Raw genomic sequence first — 13,601 nt, forward strand, 5'->3', positions numbered from 1 at the left:
AGAGCAGAGATTCTTGGAATGTGTCTCAGACCATCACATATGTTCTCTTTTCTTCTTACTGTTCTTTTTCTTCCTGTCTGTGCTCAGTTGTTTGTTTTTTGGACTTATTTCTGTACGTCTGTTGGATAACATAGTTCACTGCTGCATACTCATCCACATTTCCATGTACAATTCCACAATACCGTAAAGTGGAGGCAGGAAACTTGGCTACTAGGGATATCTAGAATTATGATATCCTTTTCTGCACAGACAGCTTTTCTGAGCCATTATTTGATGATTGGAGATGATCTTTTAAAAATCAAGCTTTGTTGTACCATGTTCTCATGTAGCATGTAATGTGGTTTATGTTACTTAGTAGGAATGAGCTGCTATTGCAGACTCTCTGGAATGGGTATGATAATGCATGTTAAGTATAGAGGGTATAGTTGTGATTAAAATTAAATAAATAAATGGAAAGTCTACGGGTTAGTTGTTAGGGGTTATGTTTTCATTGTTATCACTTGTAGGAAAAGATATCAAGGAAAATACTCTTAGAAAATGCTGCATTTGTTTGCTTTTAGTTTTGCTTAAATATAGAGGTGTTGGTTTTGGACACAGTTACACATCTGTGGCTTGAGTGTAAGTTAGCACTGTACTAAGGTATGGAAAATATGAGATCACAGAATCATTTAGGCTGGAAGAGACCTCCAAGATCATCTAGTCCAACTTCTGACCTAACACTAACAAGTCCTCCACTAAACCATATCACTAAGCTCTACATCTAAACGTCTTCTAAAAACCTTCAGGGATGGTGACTCAACCACTTCCCTGGGCAGCCCATTCCACCACCTAACGACCCTTTTGGTAAAGAAGTTCTTTCTAACATCTGACCTAAACCTCCCCTAGCGCAACTTTAGCCCATTCCCCCTTGTCCTGTCACCAGGCATGTGGGAGAATAGACCAACCCCCACCTCACTACAGCCTCCTTTAAGGTACCTGTAGAGAGAGATAAGGTCGCCCCTAAGCCTCCTCTTCTCCAGGCTGAACAATCCCAGCTCCCTCAGCCGCTCCTTTTAAGACTTGTTCTCTAGACTTTTCCCCAGCCTCATTGCCCTTCTCTGGACTCACTCAAGCACCTCAATGTCCTTCTTGTAGTGAGAGGTACTTGAGGTGCAGCCTCACAAGAGCCGAGTACAGGGGCACAATCACTTCCCTAGCCCTGCTGGCTGCACTGTTTTGTATGCAAGCCAGGATGCTGTTGGCCTTCTTGGCCACCTGAGCACACTGCTGGCTCATATTCAGCTGCCTATCAACCAGTACTCCCAGGTCCTTCTCTGCCAGGCAGCTTTCTAACCACTCATCTCCCAGCCTGTAGATCTGCTTGGGGTTGTTGTGCCCCAGGTGCAGGGCCCGGCACTTGGCCTTGTTGAACTTCATATAGTTGACCTCAGCCCATCGGTCCAGCCTATCCAGATCCTCCTGCAGAGCCTTCCTGCCCTCAAGCAGATCGACACGTGCACCTAACTTGGTGTCGTCTACAAACGTACTGAGGATGCACTCGATCCCCTCATCCGGATCATTGATAAAGATATTAAAGAGAAATGGCCCTAGTACTGAGCCGTGGGGGACACCACTAGTGACTGTCCTCCAACTGGATTTAACTCCATTCACCACAACTCTTTGGGCCTGGCTATCCAACCAGTTTCTAACCCAACGAAGTGTATGCCAGTCCAAGCCACGAGCAGCCAGTTTCTCGAGGAGAATGCTGTGGGAAATGGTGTCAAAAGCCTTACTGAAGTCAAGGTAGACCACATCCACAGCTTTTCCCTCATTCACTAAGCACGTCAGTTTGTCATAGAAGATGTACTTCAAAGTACACCCAATGTTTGGAGTGTTTTCACATATAAAATCCCATTTTATCTTCAGAGAAGAAAGGCAATATCCAGTGTTTGGGACATTCTGAAAATGGATATGGTTGTTATATGTAGTACAGGATTGTAATAATAGAGACCATAGAAAAGCTCATGTGAAAGGAAAAATACACAGTCCTTTAATGTGCTTTTTATGACAAACAAATTAGCAAAATGTATTCTTGAAAGTTTTGTGTCACTGTTTTTACTTTTATATCAGGAAAATTGTAAGGCCCATTTATCTCTGAGGAAGTAAGACATCAGGATGCCAATTCACATTCTAGACTGCATTTAATCCAAAGTTTAAGTATTAACATGCTTTTCTGTGATACTGCAAATGCAAATGACTTGTTTCTAAAGTGAAATAAAACAAGTGGTTAAGAATTCTTACTTTTAAATTCAAGAGTAGCTTAAATGTAGTTACTTATTTATATGCAAGATTTGAAAACAAATGCAGCTTTAACACTGAATTAGCCTTTTGCCCCTCTCGATAGTTTTTTTTTCATACTTATTCACACAGTATTTAAGAGATTGTTAGTGAAACATGCAGTGAGATATTTATGTTTACATATGTTTTATCTGGAAATGTTGCTCTTTATTTTAACAAAATTCAAAGTAAAAAATACACAACTACAGATTTAGAACTTTGTTTCTTAAAATAAACTTTAAAATATGAAATTCTGTTTTTATTCAAATATGTTTTTCTTCTAAATCACTTTAATGATTTAATGCTGTAGGAGTTAGTGGTTCATTTCTGGACACCATGAATTCAATTTTCAAAGGAATTTAAGAAATTAAGGGAGGTATTTGATGGGATACTTTAGAAGAGGAATCAGTGTGAATCCTTTTATCATAGGTTCCCCTTGAGACTTATGAAAACTCCCTTTGTCATCGTTTCTTATGAGTACATTAAAAAAAAAAACCTGACCTTCATACAGTTTAATTAATAGATCTCAGTGTACCCCACACTTTATTAGGAATCTAGATGTTTAAAAAATTTTTAAGACTTCGACTTGGTGGTGTTTAGATTTGTAATGAACCAACTCAGATTTAAGAAAAATATTTTCTATTATGTGCCATCTATACAGAAACCAAAAGTAATCAAGGAAGAGAAGACAGTGCAAATTTAAGTAAAAAATGCTTATATTTCATCGTAGAATCAGAGAGAGTCTTGGGTTGGAAGGGACCTTGAAGACCATCCAATTCCAATCCCTTGCCATGGGCTGGGACACCTCCCACTAGGCCAGGTTGCTGAAAGCCCCATCCAACCTGGCCTTGAACGCTTCGAGGGATGGGGCATCCACAGCTTCTCTGGGCAACCTGGTCCAGTGCCTCACCACCAAGAATTTCTTCCTTACATCTAATCTAAACATACAGTCTTTTAGTTTAAAGTCATTCCCCTTGTCCTATCACTATCTTCCTGTGCAAAAAGTCACTCTCCATCTTTTTTTAAGCCCCCTTTAGGTATTGAAAGGCTGCAATGAGATCTCCCCAGAGCCATATCACCTCCAGGCTGAACATCCTCAGTTCTCTCAGATTTTTTTCATAGGAGAGGTGCCCCAGCTCTCTGATCATCTTTGTAGCTCTCTTTTGGACTCATTCCAACAGGTCCACATCCTTCTTGTGCTGGGGGCCACAGACCTGGATGCAGCACTCCAGGTGGGGCCCCTCAGTGCAGAGATGAACAATCCCCTCATAGAATCATAGAATCATATAATATCCCGAGTTGGAAGGGACCCACAAGGATCATCGAGTCCAACTCCTGGCACCATACAGGTCTACCTAAAATTTCAGACCATATGACTAAGCGCACAGTCCAAATGCTTCTTAAATTCAGACAGGCTTGGTGTAGTGACTACCTCACTGGGGAGCCTGTTCCAGTGTGCAACCACCCTCTTGGTGAAAATCCTCTTCCTGATGTCTAGCCTAAACCTCCCCTGCCTCAGCTTGACACCATTCCTGCGGGTCCTATCATTGGTGATTAAGGAGAATAGGTCACCTGCCTCTCCACTCCCCCTCGCGAGGAAGCTGTCGACTGCGATGAGGTCCCCCCTCAGCCTCCTTTTCTCCAGGCTGAACAGGCCCAGTGACCTCAGCCGCTCCTCATACGTCTTCCCCTCTAGGCCCTTCACCATCTTCGTTGCCCTTCTCTGGACACTCTCCAACAGTTTAATGTCCTTTTTGTACTGTAGTGCCCAGAACTGCACACAGTAGTCGAGGTGAGGCCGCACCAGTGCAGAGTAGAGCGGGACAATCACCTCCCTCGACTGACTAACAATGCTGTGCTTGATGCACCCCAGGGTACGGTTGGCCCTCCTGGCTGCCAGGGCACACTGCTGGCTCATATTCAACTTGCTGTCAGCCACAACCCCCAGATCCCTCTCTGTGGGGCTGCTCTCCAGCATCTTGTCGCCGAGTCTGTATGCATAGCCAGGGTTGCCCCGTCCCAGGTGCAGGACCCGGCACTTGCTCTTGTTAAACTTCATGCGGTTGGTGATAGCCCAGCTCTCCAATCTGTCCAGATCTCTCTGCAAGGCCTTTCCACCCTCGGCCAAGTCTACAACTCCTCCAAGTTTGATGTCATCGGCAAATTTGCTCAAAACACCTTCTAGTCCTACATCCAAATCGTTTATAAAAACATTGAAGAGGACTGGCCCTAAAATGGAGCCTTGAGGGACCCCACTAGTGACCATCCGCCAGCCGGATGTGGCCCCATTTACCATGACCCTTTGAGCTTTACCCGTCAGCCAATTGCTCACCCATCGTATGATGGTTTTGTTTAGTTGTATGCTGGACATTTTGTCCAGTAGGAACCTATGGGAAACCGTGTCAAAAGCCTTGCTGAAGTCCAAAAAGATCACATCAGTTGGTTTTCCTTGATTGACCAGATGGTTGTTAGGCAGGACCTACCCCTCATGAACCCATGTTGGCTGGGACCAATGACTGCATTGTCCCCCAGGTGCACTTCAATCTGGCTGAGTGCCCTCCCTCAGCTTGCTGGCTGCTCCTGTGTTTGCAGGTTCGCACTGCTAGCTCATATTTGGAAAACCATTAATACTAACAAGTGACGACTACAACAGTTTGTTATCTATGGCATTCCTATTTTGATAATGCATCTGAAACTTGACTTAATGTCTCATGAAGCTTAAGGATTCATTAATCTCTTTTGGATTTTTAAATGATTAATGTAAAGCAGTTTACTCTTGAATATCGCTTTATCTCCTGAATATAGCCTTAATGTAAAAAGTTTAATGTAAAAAAACTGTTTTTTTGAAAATCAGTTTATTTAAAAGCTCTCAATACCTTTTTAAAACCCCATTTCAATTTACTTTTACAAAACCCAACAGATTTTTTTCATTTTCTATAAAAGATTGTAAATTTTTCATGTCAAACATGTAATATTCTTAAGACGTTTAATACTACTGATACTATTTTCACTACTCCTATTTTACCTTTTACTTGTATCTTTTACAAAGTTTTGTTGTTGCTTTTTTGTGAAATATGTATTTTTTTACTTAAGATCATCTTGAGGTCAGGTAAGAATTTTAGTGTTATGTTCATTAACATTATTTAACCCCTTATAATTACGTTGTATCTCTCTTCTACAGATGGACTACCTCAGGTCTACTATTTTGGCCCATGTGGCAAATATAATGCTATGGTGCTAGAACTACTTGGACCTAGTCTGGAAGACTTATTTGACTTGTGTGATAGGAAGTTTTCTCTTAAAACTGTTCTTATGGTAGCCATACAGTTGGTAAGTAGAACAGATTTGAATTTGAAAGTTCATTAGAGTAACTTAGTCTTCAATGGATTAAATACTAATTTCACTTCAAAGACTTTTGCTTAGCATGTTTTAAATTGGTATTTGTGCCTGTGATACAATTTTAGCAGAATGATTGACTTTATGTCATTTTCACTTGCTTTGTTTTAATTTTTCAAAAATCACTGCATGAATGTACTATCATTGTCTTCTGAGTCTCTTACCTAATGACAACCTGAAATCATGGATTTTAGTTTGACATACACAATTAAAAACAACATCTTCTTGAAATATAAATAATTGTAATTATGAAAGGAGGTGGAAGCTAGGATTCCTAAATAGCATAAATATTTAACCTGTGCTTTCTCAGGAACAAAGAGAAAAAATAAAATTCCAGAGATACTAAAATATAGCAAAGTTACTCAGTGAAAAAATTGTCAGATTTTTTGAAGCATTTTGATTTGGTTTCCAGTAGGACAAGTGTGTGATGGAAGGAGGAAACAAGGCATTGCATGTTTGCCTTGATATAATGTGCTTTAAGTAAATCTGAAATGTTGAAGGTATTGAGTCTCCAATTCTATAAATAGATATTGATATTGGGGCTATATGTATATTGCTGGAATTCCAGCACTTCTCTTCTACTGGCATAAAGGTTTTATTCCTTTAATATATAGTAGATCTATGTGGAACTTGTTTTCCCACTGTTTTAGTGACATAATTTCTGGTTAATGCAAACTATTCATTAAAACTATGCCTAGTAATATGCACAGAATATACCGAGTGTCAGCTGTTCTTAAAGATCAGCTCCTATTATATACTGATTCGTGTCTAATGTCTAGTTTGCTATACATGATTTGGTGTATCTACTAAGGGCATGTGTATAGTTTTCATTGACTGGGTGGTACTGTATTAAGACCAATAGCCGTTTGGTAAGAGGGGTGACTTCTTCTAAATGTAAAGCAAATGTCAGATATTTAGCTTCTACCACAAGTTCATGTGGCAACCTGATGCTTAAACTAAACTTTGTCATCTTTTTGTTTTATTAAAGATTTCTCGTATGGAATATGTCCATTCAAAGAACTTGATATACAGAGATGTTAAGCCTGAAAACTTCTTAATAGGACAACCTGGAAACAAAACCCAGCAAATTATTCATATTATAGATTTTGGCTTGGCAAAGGAGTATATAGATCCAGAAACGAAGCAGCATATACCATATCAAGAACACAAGAGCCTTACAGGAACAGCTAGATACATGAGTATAAACACACATTTAGGAAAAGGTACGTGTGCTTTTAAGTGCAGAAACAAGAATTAGCAGCTGTCATTTGTGTGAAATCACCTTCTTTTCAAGTTGTAATTTTTCTCTACAGTGTGAAGTTTAAAGTACTGTTCAAAATCAGTTTGGACTTGCTAAAATGCTATTTATGGAAATAAGGTTCTCTGGGTCTCTATTGATCATGATTGTGTCTCAGCAAACATTTATGTTATTTTTGTTATTTATTCAGAAGAAGAGGTGTATCTTTATATTGTAACATCTTCACATTAGAAGTATGCTATGGGGAAAATAAAGGTAGGTATTGTTGAGAAAGATATCCAAGTTAATAGATTGCAGCGACATGGGTTTTCTATGCTGCCTTGCCAGGTTTTTTGATCCCTTTGAAATGGAATAATAGTGGAATATTAGTATAGGAATATTAGGAATATTAGCCAATTGGAATAATAGTAGTTTCCATTTTCATGCAGATTTGTTGATTTTTTTTTTAATGGCTATACTGCTAATGAGGCTTTGTCAGAGTAGCTAAATGTTATGCTTGTGTTGCAGATGTGATGGACTAAGGAAATGACAGGATATATATAGAGAGAAATAATTTTAATTGAAGGAATAAATTTACATGGAAAAAGGTGCATGAGCATACAAGGCAGTCTTTGTTTTGTCCCATGGCAGGGACACCTCCCACCAGACAAGCTGTGTAGAAGATTTCTAGTGACAATAGGGCTGACATCTTTGAATTTGCGTAAACCAGCAGCATATAATTGCATGGTAAATAGGTTGCTGTTTTAATTGATCAGAAAGACTGTTGCACAATTCTTATAGTTCATGTTAATATGACAAATATGATACTGTTCATGTTTTTCTTAGAGTGATAGGGGGGTTTAATCCATAAATTCAGACAAGTTCAGTTAGTGGTGAGCAGCCATAGCTGAGGAAATGATGGTAGATGTTTTGTAGTAGTTTGATTTTTGACATTTTTTATAATACTGTCACAATAGATTCCCTTCATAACAATTATAGGCACATATATTCAGCCTTCATATTTTTCTTCAAAATAGGAAGAAATGAGTTAGTTACCTTGTCTATAGGCAAATTTTTAATTTAATCAGTGTGGAACTGTTCCACCTGTTTATGCTTTTCTCTTGGTTCCTGCCTCAGTCTCTACAAAAATTAGAAAGATCTTTCTAAATTTCTCAGCTACTTACCTGGCTTCCATGCAAACGTAGAGAAAAAATATATATGTTCCTTGTTCAGTATATTCCACGGCAAATATAGACCAGTATTTACAAAATGTCATTCAACATCACTTTAGGATAGTAAACTTTGGAATTTTGCTCTATCTCTGGGCAAGTTAAAGAATGTGGAGCTTTTTCAATTAAATAAAAAAAAGAACAAGTCTTCAGAACAGGAGAGAGGAGGGTTTAAGTAGGTGATGACGGAAAGATATTTTTCTATGGTGACAATTCAAAAAGGTATTGATTTTAAAATGCTAAACATTACTTTATAATTCAAAACATTTCAGATGTTTAACCTGACATATCTGTGCATTCTTCACAAACAAAGCTGAAAGATTTAATTTATGATGTGCAAACAAACTGTAGATCTTGGATTTTCCCTCCAAATTCCTAAAACAGCCTGAATTTTCTCCGTTATATAGGGAGAAAGAAGCAGGTATATGTATAGCTATGCTGTACGTTCATGTGTAAGACTGACAGTGCATGTAAGGTCCCCAGATTATTGGAGGGGTTTATTATTATTACTCAGGGAAAGGTTTGGGTTGGAAGGGACCTTAAAGCCCATCCAGTTCCAACCCCCCTGCCACGTGCAGGGACACCTCCCACCAGACCAGGTTGCTCAAACCCCTGTCCAACCTGGCCTTGAACATTTCGAGGGACGAGGCATCGACAGCTTCTCTGGGCAACCTGTTCCAGTGCCTCACCACCCTCGTGGTGAAGAGTTTGTTCCTAATATGTAGTCTAGATCTACATGCTTTTAGTTTAAAATGATTTTCACCTGTCACTGCACTCCCTGATAGAGAGTCCCTCCCCATCTTTCTTATAAGCCCCTTTTAAGTAGTGGAAGGCTTCTAGTACCATTAGACAATGGCTGAACAGCCACCCCACTCATGTCTGGTAAGAGTTATATTTGGGTACTTTTAATCTACATTGAAAAAACTTATTACACACCTACACACTGCAAGTTTTAGAGAAACAGAAGTGTTACTTAATGTGTAGCTGTTTTGTATTTGAAACCTGATTTTGGAGGTAACCTTGTTGTAGATTTTAAAATCTCACTTGCAGTCCCATGTTCTGGGAACATCTTCACAGGGTGGCTAACTTCTTTAAATACGTGTTCTACGGGGAATTTTTAAGAATAGGCTAAATAATAATTGCTTCCCTTTTTAAAGGTGGGAGATTGTGCTCTTCTGACCATCTTTTCATTTTCTGTGGGGTTGCTTCTGTAGTCGGAATGGAATTAATTAAAGTAAAACACATTTGAGATAATTTCTGCTAGGTGTATGAAGCACTGGTGTAATTCTTGGTATTTATACATTAGGAATGCATGAGTTTAAAGAACATTGTTTGTCAAATATATGTAATTTAAAGCATATAGCCAAGTCTTGTGAGAAGCAATTGAAACTTTATTAATTTAATTTAATTTTCTGATAATATAAACTTCAGCAACTTCTTCACAGGATTGACATGAACAAAAAGTGGTAATGTGCACTTTTGCATATTAAGTGTCTGAAAAAGCAATCCACAGATTTAAAAATACGAATTACTGTTTCTGAAGTTCATGGCTTTAGAGATTATGTTCACATTTGCCATAGCATCATGACCACTGTGGTTCCTTTAGTCATTATGGAAGTGTCTGCCAACCCTTGGCAAGTAAAGAAAGAATCCAGTAGGGATTCCAGTAGAAGAATTCCAATAGAGATTCCAATCATGGAATGGTTGGTGTTGGAAGGGAGCTCTGGAGGTAATTTGGTCCAATTGCTTGTTCAGGCTGGGCCATCTAGAGCTGAGGACCACGTCCAAACAGCTTTTCAGTATCTCCAGTGGTGAAGACTCTACAGGCTCTTAAGGCAACCTGGCCATGCGTTATTTGATATTTATTAGAGGTAACGGTCATTAGTTTATACTCATATTTTATCTTGTTATGGCATGCCAGTTGTGTAGAAATAAGAATCTTTTTTTTTTTTCCTTTTTTTCCTTTTTTTTCTTTTTTTCTACTTAAATTATTTCCACAAAGGTATCAAAATAATTACTGAAAACTGGCCTACTAGAATACTTTTTGGCTTTTTTCCCACTTCTGAAATGGAGTACAATATGCCAGCTTTATTCCAGCAAGTACTTTGGCGTTTGAAAATGGAAAGAAACCTATTCTAATGATACAGCAGTATTTACTAAAGTGCTACAATATTTTCTATTTTCACAATAATGATATATTTGTCGCTGCTTCAGGTCTTGTCAGTGGGTTTTGAACTGCTTGATCTGAAGCAGTCTCTTAACTAAAACAGGTGGAATAGCATATTCCTAGTATACACATACGATGAAAAACCACCCACTCATGCATTGAAAAAAGCGTGGTACATGAAACTACCCTCAAGTCTGCATGCGTTCACACAGTAATTGGATGTGTAAGAAGTAACTGAACTATTGTAAGCTTATCATGTGCTAGATTTACTATTCTTCACCAGGTAAAGACTTCAAAAATGTCAGTTTTTAAACCATATTAGAGCCAAAGAGCTTTAAGATTAGTTGCAATATTTTTTTCATTTAAAGAATAACAATGTAAATATTAACATTTTCTTGTAGTATCATGAATATTTTTTACTGAGAACACATTTTAAAATTTGATAATGGTGTTTGAACTTCTTAAACATATTTTTTAGAATGTAAATTTCTCAAGGAAGCATTTAATTTGTGTTTTGTGCATGGTATATCAAATTGGTGTCAGTTTAAGAAGAGACAACCAATTTTAGAGTCAACCTATTTAATCCTTCTTAAATAAGACAACCCTCTTACCCCCAAATCATTTAAGAAAGAAAACCACATAACTTAAAGTTGGTAATTATGTGGAGAACACACCTGATTTTTTAGGGAATTACATGTCTGATATTAACACATTGGCAAAATAAATGACACTTTCTCCTTCAAGGGGAAAGTCTTTTGCATTCTTTAGGTAAAATCTTGAACTCTAGTTGGGTAGACTTATTTTTGTTTAAATGACATGTCTGTTTGAAAATTCTGTCAAATCTAACTTTTGTATTGTGAGTAGTCCTATACCTCTCAGCAAAGCTGTGGGGAAGAGTAGTTAGGTATATACTGACTCCTCTGGCCGTGGTAGCTGTGGCAAAGCTAATAGTCTTTTCAGTAGCTAGTCTGTCTTTACTGTGATATGTCTCCTTCTCACAGGAGTTACATAAATATTTATGTAATTCTTAAATGTAAGTGCAAAAATTTTAGCATGCATATCTGAAATCTGGTGTGACTGGGGACTGTAAGTGATTATACCATGCAAAAGACCACAACCTCATGTAAAAACTTCTTCAGTTCAAACTCAGAACAGTGATTCTCCTTGACCTGAGTATTTTGTAAGCATTTCTTGGGTGTCAGAGAAATATGACCTCTTAAGACATGTTGAATATGACCTCTTATGACACATTGAACACTATGAATGGGGCACTTACTTTCCCAGCCTCTCCTTTATGTAGATTTTTTTTTTTAATTTATTTTTATAAGTTCTATGATTTTTCTCTGAAAATGTAGCATTTCTTTAGTTTGTGCTGCAGGACATACAGTACACTGAAGTTCTTCAAGTTCTGTTTGTTTTGAATTTCTTAGAGTTACTGGGACAGTGGAATAGAGGATACATTCAGCACTAAAGATACAGGAAATGAGAGAATTTTTAGGACAGTATTTTCAGTCTATAGGTAATCCCTTTCACAATATCAATGGTCTTGTAGCAAAGCTAATGGATATATTATTGCTGCTTGACTATCCAAGGTTTCAGGTGACCCTTGTGAAAAATAAAAGCCTTTTGAGTAAAGAGGGAGACAGACTGTCATGTTCTTATTCTGTTACAGGTTGATCTCAATTATGCATTTAATTGAACTACAACTTACTCTACATTATTACTTATAAACAAGAAATTGTGTTTTCTCATGACCAAAAATATAGTTTAGGATCCGGATTGTTTACAAGTGTCAAAACAAATGCATAGCAACAAGAAAAGAGTTTTAAGTGTTTGCATATGTTTAGTTGAAACTAGCACAAAATTGCCAAGGCCCAATATTTTGAAGTGTATATAGAAGGTGATTTATAGTTACCAAGCACTGTGGTGCCAATCATTTCAATAATCTTTTCCCCCCAAATGTGCGTTTGGTCAAATGTTTCTAGTGGCTTTGTACTACACTGGAAGTTTGTATCTAGAATAGAAGATATTTTGTCTATGTGAAAAATAATGTGGATTTATTCAGATAACTGTTTGAGGGAAATATAGATATTCTGCAGCCCTTTTCAGCATTTGGTTGGTGCACTTGCTTCTATAAATTAACTTCTCTTGGGGATAAAATTATTCCATGCTTCTTCAGTTCCCTTCATTTTCAGGAAGGGAGAGTGGGATTCCAGAGAATAAAGATTCTGTATGGGAGCTAAAAATCTCCATCTGTAAGAGTCCTATGAACTTTTTGTATCTGCAGGAAATCTACATTGGTAATTGGGGGATTTCCCTAAATTCAGAAAAACAGTGTGCTGGATTTCTGTTTTAATTTATTGGTTAAAAGAAGCATGGTCAAATTAAGTGGTAATTGCTATAAAATGGGTACATCTAATGGTGTCTGGGGAATGGCGAATATCCTTGGTTATGTTGGTCTTTTCCTGGTAGTGCTTGATTATTGAAGAGGCAGAGGTTAGTTATTTTACCACGAATGCCTGAGACTCCTGGGAATGAAACAGCTTTGCTCTGTAATGCTCATTGAAAGGCCAAATGAAGAAATTAACAGTAATTTAACAGTAATTATGTTAAGGGGAAAAAAAAAACGCAACAAAAACAACAGCAACAAAACAAAGAACACCCCTCCTTCGAGCCCCCTACCCTTCACTGGTAGGTCCACTCTGTTGTCAGAGCTGTTACATGTTCTAGATTTAAAATACATTTTTTTAGGACCAGGCTTTTCTGTAATCTAAATCACCAAAAATATTTGTAGATTGGATCAATGCTAGTGCATTTCTTAACGTAGTTTTGTTCACAATAAATGTCTGTACTAGCCTGCATTCTAGAGCTTTTTCATAAACTTGAAGAAAAAAATAAATTCGGCAGTTAAAGGGCCATAGCCTTTCAGGGCCTAGGAACTCTTGCTTGTTGCTGAGTCAGTGGGGCAGAATGAAATCTTTTTCCAGACCTAGTACTCACACCTAGAAGATTGACTAGTCCTCATCACTGTATCATTGCTGAACCTCAGGGGCAGGGTTGTGGAGAGGCAGGCTTAAGAGCTAGTGACTCTCAAGAACTGATCTTGTGTAGATACAGCAAGTGAAATTGCCATAACCTTTATGGAGTTAATACAAAGCAGTATGTCTGGCAAGCAGAACCAGGGTTAGTGAGGTGTTCTGCTATGAAAGAGAAGGGGAATGAACAACGTGGCTTTTGAACAGCAAGTGGGGTTGAA

General features: G+C 38.0%; 1 protein-coding gene across 21 annotated transcripts in view; it reads left to right on the forward strand.

The window, feature by feature from the left end:
- CSNK1G3 (casein kinase 1 gamma 3) overlaps window positions 1-13,601 on the forward strand; it is a 75,348-nt gene that overhangs the window by 36,765 nt on the left and 24,982 nt on the right. For all 21 annotated transcript variants that reach the window (XM_083818728.1, XM_083818717.1, XM_083818715.1 and 18 more), the window contains 2 exons: window positions 5,498-5,646; window positions 6,701-6,935. In XM_083818728.1, coding sequence (XP_083674854.1) covers window positions 5,498-5,646; window positions 6,701-6,935 — 384 coding nt within the window. The remainder of the gene's footprint in view (window positions 1-5,497; window positions 5,647-6,700; window positions 6,936-13,601) is intronic.

The sequence above is a fragment of the Anser anser genome (assembly GCF_964211835.1).
Source record: "Anser anser genome assembly, chromosome: Z".
NCBI lineage: Eukaryota > Metazoa > Chordata > Aves > Anseriformes > Anatidae > Anser > Anser anser.